Source organism: Zophobas morio, unplaced genomic scaffold (assembly GCF_036711695.1).
Source record: "Zophobas morio isolate AGI-343-1 ecotype UQ-CSIRO unplaced genomic scaffold, CSIRO_AGI_Zmor_V1 ptg000012l, whole genome shotgun sequence".
Classification (NCBI taxonomy): Eukaryota; Metazoa; Arthropoda; class Insecta; order Coleoptera; family Tenebrionidae; genus Zophobas; species Zophobas morio.
Window position 1 is genome coordinate 28,903,381 of NW_026972117.1, and position 21,507 is coordinate 28,924,887.

The window sequence follows — 21,507 nt, forward strand, 5'->3', positions numbered from 1 at the left end:
TGGTGAAATTTAAGAAGTATCACCATATAAATTCTGTTGAATTTAAAAAAGTTGCACTGTTTTATGGCGGCCCATAACAATCGATATTTTGCTATAACTTCGTTAAATTCAGTACTATCTTGAAAAATTAAAAATTATCAAGTTATATTATTTTAAATAAGCTTATATTTAGTAGTCACGTGCCACAAGAGACGATCTGCCCACTGTTAGACGAAACATAAACCACGGAGGACATATTAATGTAGAAACTTCACTTTATGAGATTTGAGATATGATACGAGCTTAGGTCTCGCTTTTAATGTTATACCAACCCTGTAACTTGATCGAATGGCTCACGTTAAAATTAAATTCTTGACAGATAAAACAACTTTCTTTATTTTTGTTGGTTTATATTAAATTTGCACACGTTGACTTATAAGTTTGTGTAGTTTTATGATACCAAATGTGAATTATTTAGCTTGTTTGGAATTGGATACGTCGACCAACATAATTCAATAAATGGCACAGCAGCGGCTATGAAAAATTGGACCACTAGGGTTTGACACGAGCTTCAAAATTAAAAAAAAATTTAGAGTTTAAAAAAACAAATAATTTTTACATAGTCACTGACCCGTTTTTCAAATCTCAAGTCTTGAATGTCATTTTTTTAGACAGAATTAAATGGCAGACAGTGACATTGACGACCAGAATTTTTTGCTCGTGACGGTACTTTCAAATTGCTATTATGATAATTTAATAAAAATAACAACTAAAACTTTGTTATGTCAAAGTAGTCCAGTTTCCTATGGCCGCGACTGTACGTATCTTTAATTAAAAAAAAAGTAATTTATTATCAACCCTGATATTAAACATTTGTACCACTTTCAGATTTATGTTTATAAAATATTAACTGGTAAATAAGAGCGACAATTTAATGTGAATCATCAAACAGGTATTATTAATATTCGTAAACATGGAAATTACAAACGAATTTGTTTTCCACCCGAAAATATAGTAGTTTAATAGATCGATTCTGTAACTTGTTATGTTAATAACATTCTGTTATCACTATGTAAACACAGCTAACATTCTGTTGTTGCTATGTAATAACATATTTAACATAAATTGCAATTCGCTAAGGTTCTTTCTGTTATGTTAATAACATTATGTTATTAAAATACTCTGTAAAATAACAGAGACATTTGAGTCAATGTTATTAACATAATGCGGTTATTTTGAGGTTTATTAATTAATAATATCACAAATTTGACTGAGGTGGCAAAAGAAGTAAAATGACAGAAGTGGATGATTTTCTACCCGTCTTCGGTTACTTATTAGAAGACGAAATTCAACGGTAGGTCTTTCATATCATACTATTACTAAAAATATAACAGTACATGTATTATATGTACAGAATGAGAATTCGGCTGAGGGAGCTTCGCGACAATCAAAATTCCTTTGAAAATTTAACAAAGACGGAATTTAGAAAGTCCTTTCATTTTAGCAAAAATATGACCCGTTTCTTACTGAAGAGGTTGCAACTTCATTTGGGAAATCTACGTGCCAGTGCTATTCCGGAATACTTAAAAATTTTAGCCACATTGAACTTTTTAGGCCATGGCTCCATACCAACACTGCGTAAAAATGTCTTCTTCTGTTGCCATGAGTCAGTCATCGGTTAGCAGGGTCATGACTTAAATTTGTCACCTAATTAGTGAAATTTTAATGCCTGTCTGGATCTAGTTCCCAACGACAGCAGAAGCGATAATATCTACTAAGCAAAAATATTATGAAAAAACACATTTTCGTGCTGTATTTGTTTGACAGTGACAGATGATGAAAATGGTGTCATTACTTCGAAAAATAACATTTTCGGACAAATGACACATCTGTTATTTAGGTACTAACATAACGGTTTACAGAATACGACATTTCTTGTTTTATGTTAACGTCCTGATAACATAGCAATTTTAATAACAGAAATTTAAAATAACATAATGTTAACTGATTGTTACAGAATCGACCTATAAATTCGCAATACCCACGTTTTTGTGATCTGAATAAAAAATTCAAGTGATAAAACAAAAAAATTGATACTTTTAAATCTTAGGGAGAAAAATGATGCAATGCTTATTGTAATAGACTCGATTTATCATCATCAAAAACTCATTTCTGTAAATAACTGTAGTGGAAGTTAAACGTGGTCTAAATTTATGACTCAAGCGAAAATATAATTGTAGTAAAAGAGCTACGAAACTAACAAGCAATTTTCAAAATCATAGAATATCATTTATCTCAAAAAAAAAGTTTTATGTACATAAATTAACCACACTTGCCATATTAATCTAAACCAACAAAATCCTACATTTAAAACGGAAATGTGGGATGTGGAACTCAATATCAAATCCTGCGCTCCGTGCGATAAATAATACTTGACATGATATTTATCAGTATGTTATTAGTGTTATTCTAGTGTAAACGATGTTTAAAAAATATGGATACCGATTATGTATATTTACTTCTACATTAAACGATAGGGGATGTAATTAAAACAAAACAGACTGAACAAATTCAAAACAAATTGAACAAACTGATATAAAACAATTAAGTTGTGTGTAAAAACTCACCTTTAACAAGTTCCTTGGTTATTACCCGGCTGTTTGTAGATACCTTAATAATTGTAACTATGGCCGGTAAATAATAACACAAAAATGTTCAGAACGTACAGAATTAACAGGATAACCTAACTTTTCAAGTTTAAAGTGTTTTTACATTATAACATGAAATATCATTTAAAGTAGACATTTCATGTTTTTACCACCTCGTTAAATTAAAAAATTACTTATCACATTATTACCACTGTAATTTTGCACTCACTCTAACTTTCAAATCAACTTATTTTCGCACGAAGAATGAATAAATCCTACAAAGTTATAAACACAAGTTTTTGAAAGTTTATTTTACCAGAATGTACCGAAGCGACATCACGTCGTGCATTGGTAAACAAGTCAACGGAGGATGATAACTGACCACGTAACCTGTTGATTGATTCTTTTTATAGTTTAATGCGTACCACCAGATGCCGCCACCATGTTAATTACATAAAGGTCACTAGATGTGCATGATTTTAAAGTGTAGCAAATTCCAATTATGGAGGAATGTGGATTAAAAGATAAACAATTATAGTTTGACACGATATAAACATTTACTCCTCCAATTAAATGCAAAATTGTAGGTTGAGAATCTTTCATTCATTCACGTTCCGGTAGGTGGAATAATTTCTTTCCGTACCAGTTGGCCATGACGCGCTTTTTCAAAGAGGTCCCTCTTACAGAATTTAGAGGCACTAATTTTTGCCACATCAAAAGGACACGATTAATCCGACATAAATGACAACTTTGACATTTAATAATGATTTTTATCGTCGTCTTCGTTGATTCACTATTAAAGTCTCTCCAATCCTTTAAATGTGACATGTGAGGGCGCATACGTCGGGAGGGAAAGGAATCTGTAATGTCGGCTAAATGTCTGTCATGGTCTGACGTTTTGACACAATTTGACATCATGTATTTCGGTTTTTACTTGAAAAAGAGGCAAAATTTCGGTACCGGTGCCAAAGTCACAACGCCATGGGTGTGGATGGTCTTCAAAGGGATATGCAGTAGGAAAATTTTTCTTTGAGGTGTTTACATTGTTATCGGAATGTATCTCAGGAATTATCAAGCTGCACTCTGGATCACGTTTAGTGCTTGCTGGGTAGCTTGAAGAAGTAGGAACAGGTAGCGGTGACTTGGAACCATGGAGGAACAAAGTAGGAACAGAGCCGGGTTTAAGTCTTTTATTTGAATAGTAACAACTTCTCTCAAAAGTGTTTACCACAAATGTATAAATTATTGGCAATATTATCATCTGAAATGGTTTTAAAGGCTATACATTCCTTTAGGTAAAAAATTCATGTTGGGGTAACTACTTGTAGCATTAAAAACCTTTTTGCACCACAACCTTTTGTTCACAGTGTTTGAAGGAAATCTGTGCATTATTTTGTGGTCTCTAGGATCCTTGATTATCCCACAAGCAGGCACACAGCAATATTTTTTGGACATTTTGATAATATTCAATTCAAGCACAAATTGTTTTGGCGCGCGACAAAACGGATTAATTACAGGTTCCTGTAACTCCCGAAGGGGGTGACATCTTTTGATATTGTCCCTTTTGACAAGTCGGACGATTGTAACCAATTGGAGAGACTTTAATAGTGAATCAACGAAGACGACGATTTTTATATTAAACGTTCAATATTTTGGAAGCGTCTTCGATCATTGTTTACACAAGCCACTATGCCATTTCTCTGAAACCGTTTTTACAAAACTCTCGTATGACACCCTTGCCCTGATCACGTTCCTACTCTTCAAATGTTATAAGAAATGTTTGTAGATTTGATCTGAGGATTTATCTTTATTCGTTACAGATTTATAAAAATCGGAACATGCACGGAACAAATGTTTTAATCGGAACATTTATTGGACGAAATTTAAAGTCGGAATTAGAGTATTGAAATCGGTACAGTTCCCATCAAATCGGAACGTCTGGTCACCTTAGTCAGGGCTATGAAAGTCTCAGCTGACTCCATAAGAAATACATGGGGAGCTTACGGAACGACATAAAGAGGTCACTGGCGTCACTAAAGGTGCTCCGACCTTGAAGAACATAGTTTCTTTTTCATTTTAAGGTTTTCGGTGAACGTTTTGTCTGGTTTTGTCAACAAGAAATGTCATATTATTTACGGAATCATACGGGATGTTGGGTTATGGGGTTAAAAACAAACGTAAAATTTATTTTAACAAAGTAATAGATACTTACGACACAGTCTTACGATACATGTAAAAAATACTAGAAAATTCCAGGCTAAAGAGGTCAACAAACTGCAGGTTAAACGAAATAGTTTAATTTTCGCTGTGTGCGTGTTTGAGCGGTCCAAGATTTATTTTTAAATTTTAGTGTGTAAAAAATTCTAACTCTAATAAAAACTGAGACGAGGTAATCAAGAGGAAAGTCTTTGCAGGGGTGGTGGAATGGTATTTTTGTATGGTTCGTTTTTTAGTCGCAAACCAGTTAACGAATACAGTGCATAAATTGGGTAAAACTCACAAAATATATTACCCACTACCGGAGTATAAACTGCAAATGTTTAGGTGGCATCATTAAATCGCCAAAAATCACATCTTCATTGAAAACTTTAAAATGTCACACAATTAAAACAGGATGTACCACTTCGTAAGAATGTGCAAAGTTCACACAAACTTCGCAGAAGTGGTGGTGTAAGAATGTTCGTATTAATGAGTACCCACAAACATACCATAAACAGTTGTGTTCTTTCAAGGTGAGTTTCCGGTAACTCACATCACTTAATGATTGTTGAAGAGGCCGGAATACAGGGAAGATGTGTTGTGGAAGTTTGTTTAAAAGAACACCTTAGCAAATTTTTCATTTCAAATAAAATAGTGTTTCACAGTTGGTTCTTGCACTTGTATCGAAATAATCTGTAGTAAATAGTTTCCGAAACGTTCTTTGGAATTCTATTGGTGTGGGATTTATACAATTCCCAAATTGACGCCTCACAGAGCCAAACAAATATGTCAAACAATACTGATTTAGTTGCAGCAACCTTTTAGTGAAAATTGTAAACAAATTGTATTCTGTGAAAACTATTAAAAATAATAAGCAAAATGTTTATGTTCCTGAAGTTGTTTTTTATTTTTTTGTGAGTGATTTAAAAATATTAAGAGTGAATTAAAAATTTTGCAATTCACTTGTGGATAACAACTTATTTGTCAGACTTGTTAAGGCTTTAATAAACGCAGTTTAAAACGTCAAAATTGAATAAAAATGTTTTGCTTGAATATATTAATAATTTATAAGAAAGAAAAAAATGACCAATGTCACTAATACATGCCAACCATTTTTATTTTTGTGTACAATTATTATTAGTATTATATGAATCACATACGAATGCTACGAAATATTTGAATCTTCGTGTTTCCCGGGAACGGGCTCCCAAGGTCACACCCGTTCCGCAAATATTGCTGAAGTTTCGTTACTGATCTACTGTGCCTTAGTGTTGTATAAGGTTTTTGTAAAAACGTATTCGGCAAAATCGCAGTAGCTAATGTAATCAATTACCGAAAAGTTCTTAAATAGTACTTGTTTTTCGAAACAATCTGTGTTTACCTGGTCACCACACATGCTCGTTTAAATAATTGTTTACATGAAACAATAGTGCTTGAAATATCAAACAAACCTGCGGTTTCCGAGGTTTGTTAAGTAAATGTACGTTCCTCTCTGAATTGGCGATCTCGTTAACCCATTACTGCCCACCGTATGATTTTTCATACCATATGAACGGGACTGTTTGAGGTTAGGTACTTAAAACAAAAGACAACTTACCGGCTTTTGAAATATATCAAACTCTACCTTTTTTAATGGTCTTTCGAGTGCTTATTCATTGGAGATTGTTTAAAACAAAGTTACATTATCATATTGGTTTTTGCAAAACGGTGTCCTTCATTTTTTGCAGAATGAGTAAGAGGTAAGTTTACAATTTTTTATTTTTTCTACAAGAGAAAAATCCATGCATGTTTCTTGCGATATATATAAAATGAAGTCTGTAGATTTTGTTTATGATTTTTTTTCACATGTTTTGCATTTTTTTTTACCTAAAATTGAATTCAATAGCTTGCGTATGAAAAATCATACCTTGGGCGGTAGAAGGTAAGACAGTTTTTTTTTACGGTTTATCTAGATAACTTTTTTAATTCCCTTTCATTGCTCCATAATCTTCGAGCTTATGATATAAATTGCGTTGGTACAATTCGAGCAGACAGAATTGATAAAGCGCCTCTCAAAGATCTGAAGAAAGAAAAACGTGGAAGTTCTTATGTGTTACAAGAAAAGGAAGGTAGTATTACACTGGTGAGATGGCATGATAATAATCAAGTTAATATAGCAACAAACCTAATCAACAATGACATATGCTTATCTAAGGGTTCGTGCAAGCGATGGTCTAGAAAGGATAAAAGTACAGTGTCAATTGAACAACCATCTTTGGTCAGCATATATAACCAAGGAATGGGGGGAGTTGATTTGTTTGATAAAATGAGAGGCTTATATCGCATTCGCATACGTTCCAAAAAGTGGTATTGGCCATATGTAAGATTTTTTTTTAACGGAGCAGTTGTAAATATGTGGATGCTGTATAGATTTGCACATCCAAAAGTTGGTTTACTAGAATTCGTTCGCAGAATAGTTTTAGCTTTGCTTTCATCGCCTCCACATTTGGGTGGACCAAAACCAAAATGTACTAGAGCCGTTTTGCCCGAAATTAGATTCGATGGCGTGGATCACCTGGTAGATAGCAACAGTACTCAACGAAAATGCGGCTTTTGTGGGAAATGTGCTAAGTTTGTATGTGTTAAGTGCAATGTAGGCCTCCATCCAGCACATTGTTTTAGAGCCTACCACACACCATAATAAATATTTTGTGAAAAAAGTAGTATTTTTTTATTAATTTTTCAATAAAAGTTTTTTACACATACACTCTTTTGACCAGCGTATGAAATATCATACGATAAAATAAACATAGTTAACAAAAAAAAAAAGTTGTTTTTTTTGCTAGTTTGTGTTTAGAAGGGCTATTGCATTAAGTTTTGCTAATTTTTATCAAAATAATAAAAAAAAAATTACTCGGGCATTAATGGGTTAAACCAATTTAAACAGTAATTTCTATCAATAAGTTCATAATACATCAACTAGAAATACAATGACAGTTTTGACAGCCTGTCAGTTGTCAATTTGGCACTGCAGTAGTGAAAAATTTCATTCATAAAGATGTTAGTGCGTAATAGTATTTCACAGATGGCGATACGTTCGTAAGCTCGCCTAAGCCTCCTACGACCCTCATATTCTATTCCACCAAATTTCCCGTAGTGTACCAACCTTATATTCTACAGCCGTGATGTTAGCTCATGCCCCAGCCGCGCGTGCGCCTCTACTAGTTACATGACGAACTAACACAGGATCAAGAGTGATTTTAAAACTACTGCCGCATAGAGGGCGTTCGAGACGAAGTACCACATACATTCTTCTTCCATATTTTTCAAGTTTTCATTTGGCTGTAGTTCATGTATTATTTATTATTTATTAGTCTTTGTTACATTATTGATTCATTACACCTGTAGAAATTAAGTACTTTATTTTAAAATTACAATCAACAAGACCAAAAGTGGTTATTTTAGCATATGCTCAAAGATTTGAACTGTCGTAAAATTGTGATAGTTCTTTATTTCACGCAACTTTCAAATACAAATCTTATTTTTAATCAACTGAAAATGAAATAAATATCTAATAAGTGTTGTATATCATTATAATCCCAATCTATCAGAATGTTATATTTTTGTAACGACGTCATCAATTTTCTACAAGGAATGAATGAATAAATTTTAACTGATGTTCCGTAGTTCACTAAATTAATACATATAAAATGTGCTGACACTTTTAAAGAATTTTTTAAGAGCTTCTGCCGGTAAGGTAAAAATATGAATATATTATTAAAACATTTACAATATAAATTCACAAAAATTTGAAGCATCATCAATTTTTCGGTGGAGATGACTAGGTATACAACTTTTAGCTGCTCCTTTACCATATAAGTATGCAACAATTTTAAAGTATAATTAACATTTTCTTTTCTTTCCTGTTACAATAATGGACTATATTTGCATTGTACACGCTGTAAAACGTCGAGAAAAATAAAATTTGGCATGACTGTTCAAGTACTTCTTAGCTCATTCTTTCTAAATAAAAACTGAAAAGTTCGTTGATTTAAGTACATTTTGATTTTGACTGATTGGAAAGAAAAACTTAATTTTGACTAAAAGATAGTTCTGAATACAAAAAGCAGTAGAAAACACACTTGAAATACACAGTTAAAATAAGTAAAATTCTGTCGTGGAATTTTGTCACTTCATTCTGACGAAATGTAATTTTCGTAGTTTTATATGAGTTAGTCACTGAAACTGTTGATCCGCTTGAAAATACTGTTTTTAACATTGAAATAAAAAACTGCTTGGCTCTATGACACGTCGTTCCACAAAAAAGTTCCTGATAAGAAGTACATTGAATTTTTTTTGTTGCTTGGCATTACGCAGACATTTAATAAGTTTGTCACGTTTTTGACTCTGATGTGGGAGTGTGCGTTCGGTCCGCAGATTGATTTGTTTAAGTGTTTTACTTTTATTTAAAATAATTTATTTTCCCATTAAAGTAAGATGTAAGTGTTGTGTGCACAACAGAACTCTCCGAAAAACGGCGAAGCAGAAAAGGAAATCAGGATTTAAAGGGTAAATGTTATTATTAGCTTTTAATTATCGCGTTATCATTTGTTATAATTTATGGTATTCGCTTTTTTAGTTGCAATGGATGCAAAGTTATATTTAGTAATATTGTACAAATTTTTATTTGAAGGGATTTAACAGATACGTAGTGCAACAAAGGTCAAATCTATCCCGTTAGATGTTATTTTCATAAAGTATTTTTTTTTCACTGCAGTTATTTCAAATATAGACGTTTATTAATTCCAACGACTTAAGAATTTTACATTATTATACAGTGCATCGTTTTTAAAAGTGGCCATAGGGATTCCCATATTAAATTTTGTACCCAGTGTTAACTTATGTTTGAGTAAAGATTTAGAATTGAAATTTTTACTGGATATAATTTGTGTCATCTTTTGTCGATTTTATTTTATTTTCTTAGAAAGTATGTCATCTGCCAAAATCACTCTTATCTTAGCAAGTACTAGCCCCGTCCACCCGCCCTCTATTTTCTTAGGAGGTATGTCATTTGCCAGAATCAGTCTTATCTTAGCAGGTACTAGACCCACCCACTCGCTTTCTATTTTCTTAGAAAGAATGTCATCTGCCAAAATCACTCTTATCTTAGCAAGTAGTAGCCCCGCCCACCCACCCTCTCTTTTCTTAGAAAGTATGTCATCTACCAAAATCAGTCTTATCTTAGCAAGTACTAACCCCACCCACCAGCCCTCTATTTTCTTAGAAAGTATGTCATCTGCCAAAATTAGTCTTATCATAGCAAGTACTAAATTTAAATATCCTTTAAATTAAAGGATATTTCGTAATAGGTATTTGATGGGCTGAATTAAAATTATGTTGTCAAAAATGACAAATTAAAGTGATAAGTGAAAACCTTCTATGATGTACCAACATTTTTTAATCAAAATCATTTTAATTTTTTAGCCACAATCACATTATAATTGGAGTTTTATCCACACTTATGAAGCATATAAAGTACCACTTTATCCACTAGTGGAATAATGAAAAATACAATCTTAAATCATAGTTATTTATTTATTTATTATTAATATTAACATTAATATTTACATTAATAGACATTTCATTTTTTGTTTCATTGTTTCCATTAATAACAAGCTTGTAGTTTTCATCAGTTTCAGAACGCATAGTGTTTGTCGAAGTTTTTGATAAATCTGTAGAAACAATGGATGTCTCCTCTTGTAAGGAACGACTAGTACCTTGGGTCTTCCTTGCAATATCAAGCTTATCAGATATAGAATCATCAATATAACTTTCTGTTCTGCTACAGCGGAGCTTCTCCACCCACCATGCCGTTTTATTGTTGTGAGGTCAGCACCTTTATTAGCCAGTAAAGTTGTCGAAGTGTGCCTCATGCAATGGCCGCTATAAGCTTCTGCGTTTGCCAAATTAAAAAATGAAGCAACTCTTGAAGGAACTTTCGACAAAGTGTTGATTCCAACAGGTTGTGAAGTACATTTTTGATTAGTGTATCGTAAAAAGAATCTGTCATTTGATAACTTCTTCGGACGTAAGGACATGCATTTTCTACACGTCTCCACAGAATTGATAGCGGATCATTCTTCTATAATTGTAAATTTTCGTGAAATGCCGGTCTTGTTATCTGGTATCGAAATAATTACATATGCGCCCGCGTCTTCTACATCACTGATTTTCAAATTTGTCAGTTCACAGCAACGATAGGCACCAGACATCCCCATTATTAGTGCAACCTAAAATATTTCAAGGTTTATTGTCTGCAATGTCTAAAAGGTTAAGAGATATTACCTTAATCATCAAATATTCTTTATCGCAAGCCCTTGTCAAAAATGCTTCCACGTGTGCTCTTTCCAATTGACCCTTTTCCTGTAAGATCGTAAAACTTCCATAGTGACTTTCCGTGCGCACGCATCTTCAAAACCACGTATCCGGCACTCCGGCAGCAGAGCAAAGGCCTGTGACAACAAACCGCTTTGACAGAATGCAACCAGCTACACATGCGTAATCTGTCGCTCATTGGTTAATTTTAACTTGGCGCTCCAAAAATCTGACTTCGCCTGCGCGATGTTGTCTCACTCTGTATCATTGGAATTTATATAATGTCTACTCACTTTGCTTACAGGAAAAGGGTCAATACCGCAGCTTTCTTCGCCTTGTACCCTCTCGACTCACTCTTTAGATAGGCAGTGAGCTTACTATATTTTCCAATGTCTATGTTTTTATGGCCCTTTTTAGCGGCCTTCGGCGTGGAGTACTTCGACCACATTGATGAAATTGCATATTTCTTCTTCAAATTTAAGAAATACGATAGGTAGCAGAAGTTCCTTATTTACCCCTCGGCAACAATTAGAAAACACCATGCATTTGTTTTTCCATATTTTTATGCATCACTATTCAGTATGCATCTTGTAGTGATGCATATAAACATGGAAAGAGAAAGTTGAGGCGTTTTCTAAGTTTTTTGCTCCTTGAGAGCGGCCATATAATGTAATATACAATGTATTTCGGGTGAAAAAAGCAGCATCTTACAATTATCACAATAAAAAAAATCAATACTTTGTAATACCCAACCCACGACATACGCTAATTAACCATTGTAATTAACATTGTCTTTGTAAAGATGCGTAAATTTTCGAATATTAGTAAATGCTTGGACGATAACACAGTTTAATAAAACAACTTTAATGTGTTGAAAAATAATTTTTATTGGACAAAATAAATATCGGTCAATGTGTGAGTTTACTTGAATACTAGATTTGTCTTGAAAATTTTAAAAAAATTTTGCGTAATTCAATTTTGGAATGTTTTCAGTTTCCCAGGTTAATCTAAAGAAATATTTGTAGAATGTGAAATTTTCTGTCGTATGTCTGTAGGTGGTGTTATTACGTAGGTAATCTTTTAAATTATCAATCTGATTACTTTAACACTGTAGGTACATACATGTACTTATTAACTTATTTTACACTTATCGTGTAAATTATACACAGTCAAACCTGTCTGTCTATGCCGAAATCGCGCGGTTTCAGAATTTCTGTCCTTCTTAAACAGGGTTCCGGCTTTTACAGGAAACCCGCTTACGACGGAAAGTAAAACGGAAGTAACCTCTATAAAACGGAAATCAACTTTTATTAAATTGAATACATAGGCACATATAAAACAATTATTTGAAATAGTCGTTTATTGTTCTTTGCTTCTTCGGCCATCGAGGTATATTTCCCATAATATATTTAATTAATATAATTTCATTTATATTTAATATATATTTCATCAACTGCAAAAGGTTGGCTAATATCGGGCCACATTCAAATTGTTCGAGTATTGTAATCTTTTTAAATGCTTCGATAATGTGTTGGTCTGTTTTTGGGCCAACACACATACAACCACCCGAGTCACTAATTAAATGAGAATTGAGATATTGAGAACAATGATTTTTTGTTGAGAATATAATTCATGAATCACATGACCCCATTTCTTCCAATAGAATTTGTTCATGCCCTTAGTTACATGTCTATCACAGCGATAATAATTTTATTGCCTTATTGTGGTCTGTTGCTACCTAAATTTAAAAACTGTCAAATTGACAAATTTTAGAATTTCATAAATTTTTTTATCTATTATGGCTTGCCAACGTTGGGGGCAAGCTCAAAACGACGAAATCAATTCTATTATCAAAAAATGTGTTCATTTATTATATTCTCATGTTGAATATAACTCGTGATATGATTAATAATCGAAGATATGGCTCGTGAAACCGAAGCAGCACATTCAACTCGTGCTTCGCACTCGTTGAATCTGCAGCTCGGTTTCACTCGAAATATTATCGATAATAATCATATCACTTGTTATATTATAATTGACAAAAAGTCCACCTGCAGGTCTACGAATTGAATTACATGTTTTTTACAGAAATCATCAATTTTGTTCAAGATTACGTCTTACACAGAGTTGGGTGCATGTATTTTGATACGCTGGTACTTGCAAATATTTTTCGTTTCGCGTTATACAGCTTCCGCGTTATGCGGACCAAAATACATTAAATTGGATATTTTAAAAACCGGGACTGCGGAAAGTTCCGCCATGAGCAGTTTTCCGCCTTTTACAGAGTCCGGCATAGACAGGTTTGACTGTATCAAAATTAAGTTTTGTCTATTCGCCCTTTTTGATAACATAAACTCAAAATTGTGCACCAGTTCAAAAATATATTGTGAGGTATTTCTTTATCTGTGGCTTGACGGCTTTTTTTTTTATCTTGTACCTACGAGTTAGGGTACTGTAAAAGGTACATTTGTACAACAACATTTTACAATTTGTCTTAGAATCTAGATAATGCATATTGGTTTAATAGTTATATGGTATAATGTTTAAAATCGATGCATTCGTTCCGTTTACAAAGTTGATGCCATCGCCTCAAAAATTGGTCCAATAAATATTTATTAAATATACAGGGTTAGTCAGAGCAATTCCGCATAATTTTAATAGCAAAGTACCTATATGGAAAGATATACATAAAAAGTTCTAGTACAACTATGACCGCTTCTTAAAAACAGGAAAGTTACGCGTTTTTTAAATTTGCTATTTTATCAAAATTACTTTCTACCATCGTTAATTTATTAGCATTGCTACCTACAAAGCACATGGTTTTCTTGGTTGTTGCAGCTGAGTTGCCTTGGAACTGTCATTACCTATTACGTATTTCTTTGGTACAAACTGAACGAATCGTTATCGACGTGTTACAATAAGAATTCTTTTCTAATCAGTTAATCATTAACTACGCTGAAATGTAATTTTGATTATTCATGAAATATGCTTTTGGTTTTTGTCATTGCCTGTAGATATTGTCCAAAAATGAATTTGTAAATCGAATACATATTTTCAGTTTCCACGAAACGAGTATAGTTATTTTTTAATATTTCAAAAACTGTAATAAATAACACAAAACAAAGTAACGTAATAATGATACCGTTGCATTTCGTATTTTAAATGTGATGTACCTGTGCTTAATAGAAATTACTAAATCAATTTTTATTCATGAATGATGAATTGCTGGAATTTGCCTGCTACAGAGTCGAGGGAATTTCGACTAAATAACTTGCAGCTGTATCTTTAACTCTTACAGCTGTCTCTCAAATTGTCGCTGTTTCTGTTATTTTGTTAAATTAAATTTAATTATGCGTTTATTTGTTTTCTTTTTTTTGCTAATTTATACGTCATGTGTCAATAGAGAATTTGTCGGATATTAAAGACTAACAAGTTCCATCCGTTCATCCGTATCATATGCAGTTGGTTCATGAACTGTGTTCATAAACTACAAGAATATTAGCATTTTGCAATTTAGTTCGGGAAGAGCTGCTGATCTCAATTTTATCAAGAATATTTTATTTAGTGATGAATCTAAATTTTCCAACAATGACACTATAAACAACTCAATTACATCATGCACAAAAAAATCCACAATAGATTCGTGAAACTCATTTTCAGAAAATTTTTTTCAGCAACTTTTATTTTAAATATAATGCGTTACAGGAACACTTTGTGTTGATGTTTTTAAAACCACAGACTTCGTAGATTTGTGATATTTTTGGAATTCTGGTGTTAATCAAGGAATAAATGAATAATCTATTTTGGGTTGCCACTTGGGCCATTTAGATCGAATCACCCTGTATTTAAATAAATAAGCCTCTTCCGAAAAAAAAAGTCGTTATGGTGTCAACAGTTTTGTTCAACATTCCACTTAAAATATTTTTTGTGTTTTAAAATTTACTCTTTGAACTCCCGACCCGATTCTCGATATTTGTAAGTTTCAGCTCGACGCAAGTTTTATCTCGAAGAAATCAATAAACACTGGAAAAGTGGAACAGATTTATAAATGTTTTATTTATTTCTTTTATCGTGCAGGGGGTGCGAAAATATGGCGCAATGTACATTTCATAACACAAATAAATGCTTTGACTTAAAATCATCCAGTAGGTACCGAATTAATTATATTTTTTTAAGAATACACTTCACTGATAATAAAGTCGCATACAAATTAATTTTAAAATATGTATTGAAATCTAGAAACAACTGTAAACGGTATTTTTGCTCCCGCTCTAAAAAATCTCAAATGGGTCATCTTAGCTGAAGAACCTTGATGTACATAAAAAAAAGTAATACCTATTTTCAGGAGGGGCTGTGCCGGGGGGCACAAAGGTACGTGCCCCCCCAAAATTACAACGTCTACAAACACACTGGACATGGTAAAACAGTAATTTTCAATATTTAAAAAATTATCCGGAAATTTGTGTCATAATTATCAAAATTAATTTTTTTATGTCACTCCAGTTGTATAAAATGTATCAAAACTTACATCCACTTACATCTAAAGATGTATGTCTTGGATATATGCTATGTTCAAGATATGTTATTGCTGATAAAAACCGGGCACAGAGACCGAATCATAGCTGATTTAGATGTTTTGTTTACACCGTTGCCATGGAAATCACACGTCATAGCCGCCTGATATGCGCCTGATACAAATGGACTGGGGTCCCGTTCCGACCGTGCTCAGGAAGATTGAGTTACTATCGCCGGTTTTAATTTTCATTCTGCGCGAACACGTATGATAAATATTCTTGGATAATCTTCCCGGTAATACAGACATTCGGAAACAACTACACAGCACCTATATTAATAATATTCGAGCAAGGCTCGACAAAAATCGCAATATATTAGGTCGATTGATAATGTGCATAAAATTTTGTGGAGTGTTTGAACTTGGTTTACGTGGACTTGACGAAAGTAGGGAATCACAAAATCTAGGTATATTAATTCGAGGTCTGATTGATTTTACGACTGAATTGGACTCTGCTTTATCAAATCATTTTAAAGGAACGCCTAAAACTGTTCAAAATGAACTTTTAGACGCCATGTACGTAAAATTTTAACCGAAAGCAAAATGGTATGTGGAGAAATCCTTTTTTACTGTTATTGAATGTATTTTTGTATTTATTTCCGTCACAAAATTTCGTCTATTAATTGTAATAACAATCTGTTTTACACCTTCATATTTAACTCATCAATCAAATGGCCACTGCCTATTTTGCTAAAAGAGAATTTCTCTCTAAACATCTCCTTCTTGTATTCTTCAAAAAAATCCACAATTCATCAAAAACCACCGCGCACTCACTGTTTTTGGGCTCGTAAAAAAATTTTTTTTCATACATAATTGTTTAAAAAGTTCTTCGTTAAGGTCTGATATAAATTTAAGCTGGCTAGTCTATTTTTTAGGAGTAGTTAACTTTAGTAAAACAATTTCTTCGCGTTATACCTGGTCAAGTAAAAAACTTTTTTTCATTTTCTTTATTGTGTTTCAGTTGAATTTTACGTGTAATCGTACCTTTCCCGTTCGAAATTTATTTACTTTTGATTTACAATACTCTAAATTACATTTTTCGTTTCAACTTCATAGGTATGTGATCATGGCAAAGTGGTATTTTCTTCCAGTGTTGTTTACCTCAAGCTATCAAAGGCAAGTTATCATGTTAGTTACTTTATCTAAAGAATTATTAGAAGTATACTTTTGTTAGCGAAGTTATTGTATCGAATTTAGAAATTTCTGAGCTTATTGATGTCCATATTTTTTATTGGTATTAAAAGTTTGAAAATATAATGACACGAAGAGTAATTGCACGTTTTTCAATATGTAATAAGAATAAGTTTCTAACTACTTCCGACATTTTTTTTGCACAGGACCAAAATTAGAAATATACTTACGTAAGTTATTACATGTGCACATGGTTCATGTCATAAATACACTCCTAACAAACTTTTATAAACTAAGTTAAAATACATTGCGTTGTCGTGTATTTTGAAATTTAAATTTTTCGTTAAGGAACAAAAAAAAAAAACAAGGGCGCGAACGGCATTTGAAAATTTAAAAATAAGAAAAATCCTTCAAATATATGCAGCCTTAAATTTTCAGAGTCACGTTGCCCTCGATTTGGTAGGGTAGAGGGTTGGAATGTGTGGTAGGTCAATTTCTGTGGAGAACACTCAGTTCTCACTTTCTTTTTGGACCCGTCCGCGTCACTTAATGTCTAAGTGTAAACACGTGGCTCAAATAAATAAGCGTAGCTTAAATTTAGTTTGTAATTTCAAAAAAGGAGCAATTATTTAAACAAAAACGAATCACATTCGACGCCACAAACCCTCTCAATGTGTGTAATTAGTGGATTTCTAACTTGAAATGTGTAAGACTGACACTGGCGTCAACATGTGTTTTTATTTTCTTATTTGTCACTTCATACTTCATATTTTAACGGTTAATCATGTAAAATGTCCATATAAAGCATGTGGCACAGAAATTCACTCATTCATCTTTTCGTTTATCACAAGATCCAAAGTTTCTGGTGTTTATAGCCACAGGTAAAGCCCGATTTGGATGTAAATAGGATTAGTTTCAGTTCAAGAAAATGATAATGCAGCTGTCGACAGTTTATTGATTGTCCATCAAAAATATAAACCCCTCCCTCCCGAAAAGCAAAAAAAAAAACCTAATAACATTAGACAATTTTATTAATGTAAAATTAATAACAATTCGCGTAGATGATATACAATTAAAAAACAATATTGTATTTTCTTTTTAAATATTAAATATATAACATAAATACTGAATTTTACAATAATGATTTATACAAAGCTTTAAAAGGTATTATATACAATATTCATCGCTTAAATCCAAATCATAAGAAACACAACAAAACAGATTGAACTTAAAAAAGCATATTATAAAACAGTACATTTACAGCCAAAACATAATTGTGCATTTACTAGATTGCTATTTATTTAAAATAAAAGCGCCAAAGTCTGGATCTAGGCAGCTTCCAGGCTATACTAAACATTTAATACAATCTGTTTTTTTCTTTTACGAAAAATTAGTATGTTCCTCATCACTGATATCTCTGACATAAGCGTGTTAAATGTTAGGGTTTTAAACATAGTTAAAACCGTTATTACTGCAGATATAAACACATCGTTTTTGAGTAACAGGAAGTTACAAATAATTGACACAAGTTCTTTTTACTGAAAAAAATGCTTGGTCATGATTTTACATTACTTTTCAAATGCACATAACTACAACAGATAGAAATAATGTTGTATAATACAAGCATTTTTTGTTTTCATGATTATCAGTGTTTATAATTACATATCCTTATTTATTAACAACTTACGAGTTTGGCATATAATTAGAACACATGGGTAAGTTTAATGATTATATCAGTGGTTACTCAAAAGCGATGTTTCTAGATGTGGAGAAGATTAAAGTATTTTACTAAATCAATTTGTTATGATTGGTATGTTTCAAATTTAACATTAAGTAAAGTAATACAATATGTGCAACCATAAATAATGAGTATTAGTTAATTCAGACTTTTAAACACTTATAAACAAATCTACATTGGCGGTAACGCCCAAAGCGTTGCAGTTTTATCAGCTGATGTTGATAAAAATGAAAATTCTGATGGATGCCAGCGACCAGAAATGACTTTGTCCTGATGTTGTGCAACCACTACACTTGGAAGAGGTAACGTCAGATCTCCTGAAAAAAAGATAATTATATTACAAATTTCGAAAACTACAAAATATTTTTGTGATAACGGTATTGTTATTTTTGGGTTTCTTCTTGTATATGAAAATATTGCATGGGCTAGAAATTTTTCATGATCACTTTTCTCTAAAGAAGTCCGTTTTTTAGTTGCAGTTTTACACACAGTTAAATCGAAAAATGTTTTTGTTTGTTTGCAAAACGTAACTTAATCTAAGATATGGGGCACTACGTGACAATGTAACAATTACAGGGTGATTTAGGAATTGAGTCCGATTTAATAATTGTATTTATGCAACCCAAAATAAAGTCCCACGGGATATTTCGGGAGTTATTCAGTTGTATAATTTTTTAATATCAAAGTTATTTAATTTCTAAAAACAGCAAATGTGTCAAAAATAAAGTCCAAATTATCATTAATAATAGAGCACATTAAGCTTACAAAAAAAAAAAAAAAAAATTAATACGTAAAAACAATGGTAAAGTCACACAAGTTATTGCAGTAGATGCTCAAAATGTGCATCAAACTTCTAGACGGGTGTGACGATGTAACATGCATGCTTTACATGGTTTTCGGTGACATTTAATTCTCCATAAAAAATAGTCTAGCGGGGTCATGACAAGCCGCCGAGGGGGTCATGGACGTTCTGCGCCTCTATCAATCCACCTATCTTCAAACCTATCGGTCAAATAGCTGCGCATAATGCGATGTAAATGGGGTGGAACTCCATCTTGTTGAAACAACATCTTAAATCTTGCGTCAATTTCCGACTCCTCTAACAATTCTGGAGACATGTCTCGGATAAATTGTAAATAACGCACTGTAATGAATGTTCCACAAAAAAAGTATAAACTTATCTCCTCTAATTCTCCACCAAACGTAAATGACGTTTTGGAAATAACTCGTAGGAATCCATCCAGGATTTTCATAAGCAAAATAATGAAGATTGTGTTTGTGAACGCCACCATTATTACTAAACTTACGATTCGTCACTGAATAAAACACATTTTAAAAAACTTGGAAAACACTTAGATGCTCCCGAAATAAAAGGCACATTATTGAAGTCTTTTAGGTTAATCAATCTCTTTTGATTTTTGCACCAATGTAATTAATGTGGCACGGATGGAATTTATGACACAAAATCCTCGATACCGAACTTTTGACTAATTTCCATATTTCTGCCAAATGTCCGTTGACTTATTTGCATGTGGATCCAGTTATTGCTCTTATGACTGCCACTTCATTTTCGGTTTTAGTAGCAACTTGAGCTCTCGGTTTTTTTTTTTTTTTCAATAGGCGTCCGACTTTCTCGTAGTTTTGCTTCTGATCAACGGAACACTTTTATATTTTTTCTGCATGCCAGTTTTTTCATCGTTTGTAAACATTTTGGATCGGAGTAATTATCATTTGAAACCTCACTAAAATCAATTTAACGGTTTTTAGAATTGGATAACTTTTTAAATGAATAATTCGCCAAGTATCCTATAAGAATGCATTTTGGGTTGCATAAACACGATTATGAAAACGATCGCTATTCGTAAATCATCCTGTATATAAAATTAGTTTATTACTTTTAAAGCGTGTGGCAAATTACCTGTGCCCGAATTTGGAGAGAAACTTAATGTGTATTAGACAAGGATAGCACGAAAATAGTACGCATGATTGCTACTAATTTCGAAATCGCAAAAAAAATATGTAAAAATTCACTAAATGTTTAACCTCATTAGAATGTCACTCGCACTGTGCACCGCCCAACAATTTTGGGGTGTTTTATGTGACAGTAAAAATAAATGTTGAAAATACAAAACAGGTGGAAAAGACTTGAATTTATTTAAGAATTATTGAAACCATTGACTCATTATCCGCCACAATGTAATAGAGATACTGGAGACACTAGTGTAACTTTGGTTTACAACTCGGGCTACTGATGGTATAAATTTCCAACTTTTTAGTTCCTTTTCTTTATGTTAATATAAAAATTCATTTACTTTACGAAGATCTAGTTTGCAAACGCTTTAAAATTTTCATGTTGCACTACTGTAGAAAAAAATTAAAGTTTCTTTCTTCCAAATAAAAATTGTTCCAATAATTTGTGGAATTTGTACACATACAAAGTTATAGTTCAAAAATAATGGATTCTTTTAACCTTTATTAAAAAAAAAGTGTGTGTCTCGACCCTGAAAATTGAAACATTTAAGTTAAAATATCATACGAAAATTGTATTTGTAATTTTAAACGTAAGACGCTGTTAAAAAAAATCAAAGTGGAAACCTACAATTACTATAAACTGATACTTACATACAATTATTAACGAGATTTTGTCAAAAAATGTACTACCATATGTAAAATAAACCATCAAAATTTGGATTGAATTTATCATGTTTAACTACTATACAGAATGTTCAATACAGAGACATTGAAATTCTATAAACGCTACTGGTTTTAGCTTGAAGTGGGAAGCTTAATTCAATACATTGCAAATATGACAAATATGACGTCGGACTCGTAACGCAAACCTATATTTTTTCTTCCCGAGTGTAAGCTAAGGAAGTATAGTAATC

The 21,507-nt window shown here is 32.4% G+C and overlaps 2 protein-coding genes and 1 long non-coding RNA gene across 12 annotated transcripts in view; 1 reads left to right on the forward strand and 2 right to left on the reverse strand.

The window, feature by feature from the left end:
• The window catches only part of LOC135128152 (band 3 anion transport protein), a 117,866-nt gene extending 114,937 nt beyond the window's left edge, over positions 1 to 2,929 (reverse strand). The window contains exon 1 of one of the 2 annotated variants that reach the window (XM_064055037.1): positions 2,607 to 2,929. The gene's annotated coding sequence lies outside the window, so the exon portion shown is untranslated. The remainder of the gene's footprint in view (positions 1 to 2,606) is intronic. The other variant, XM_064055042.1, reaches the window with a different exon arrangement.
• A 1,688-nt stretch (positions 2,930 to 4,617) lies between these two features.
• On the forward strand, positions 4,618 to 5,722 carry LOC135128467 (uncharacterized). 2 transcript variants are annotated; one of them, XR_010280413.1, is made up of 3 exons: positions 4,618 to 5,116; positions 5,172 to 5,305; positions 5,360 to 5,722. It is a non-coding gene; the product is annotated as an uncharacterized LOC135128467 (long non-coding RNA). The 2 variants fall into 2 exon arrangements; XR_010280412.1 differs by having other exon boundaries at positions 4,618 to 5,305.
• A 12,175-nt stretch (positions 5,723 to 17,897) lies between these two features.
• The window catches only part of LOC135128153 (WD repeat-containing protein 47), an 86,022-nt gene continuing 82,412 nt past the window's right edge, over positions 17,898 to 21,507 (reverse strand). For all 8 annotated transcript variants that reach the window (XM_064055044.1, XM_064055043.1, XM_064055045.1 and 5 more), the window contains one exon: positions 17,898 to 18,939. In XM_064055044.1, coding sequence (XP_063911114.1) covers positions 18,794 to 18,939 — 146 coding nt within the window. In that variant the 3' untranslated portion in view covers positions 17,898 to 18,793. The remainder of the gene's footprint in view (positions 18,940 to 21,507) is intronic.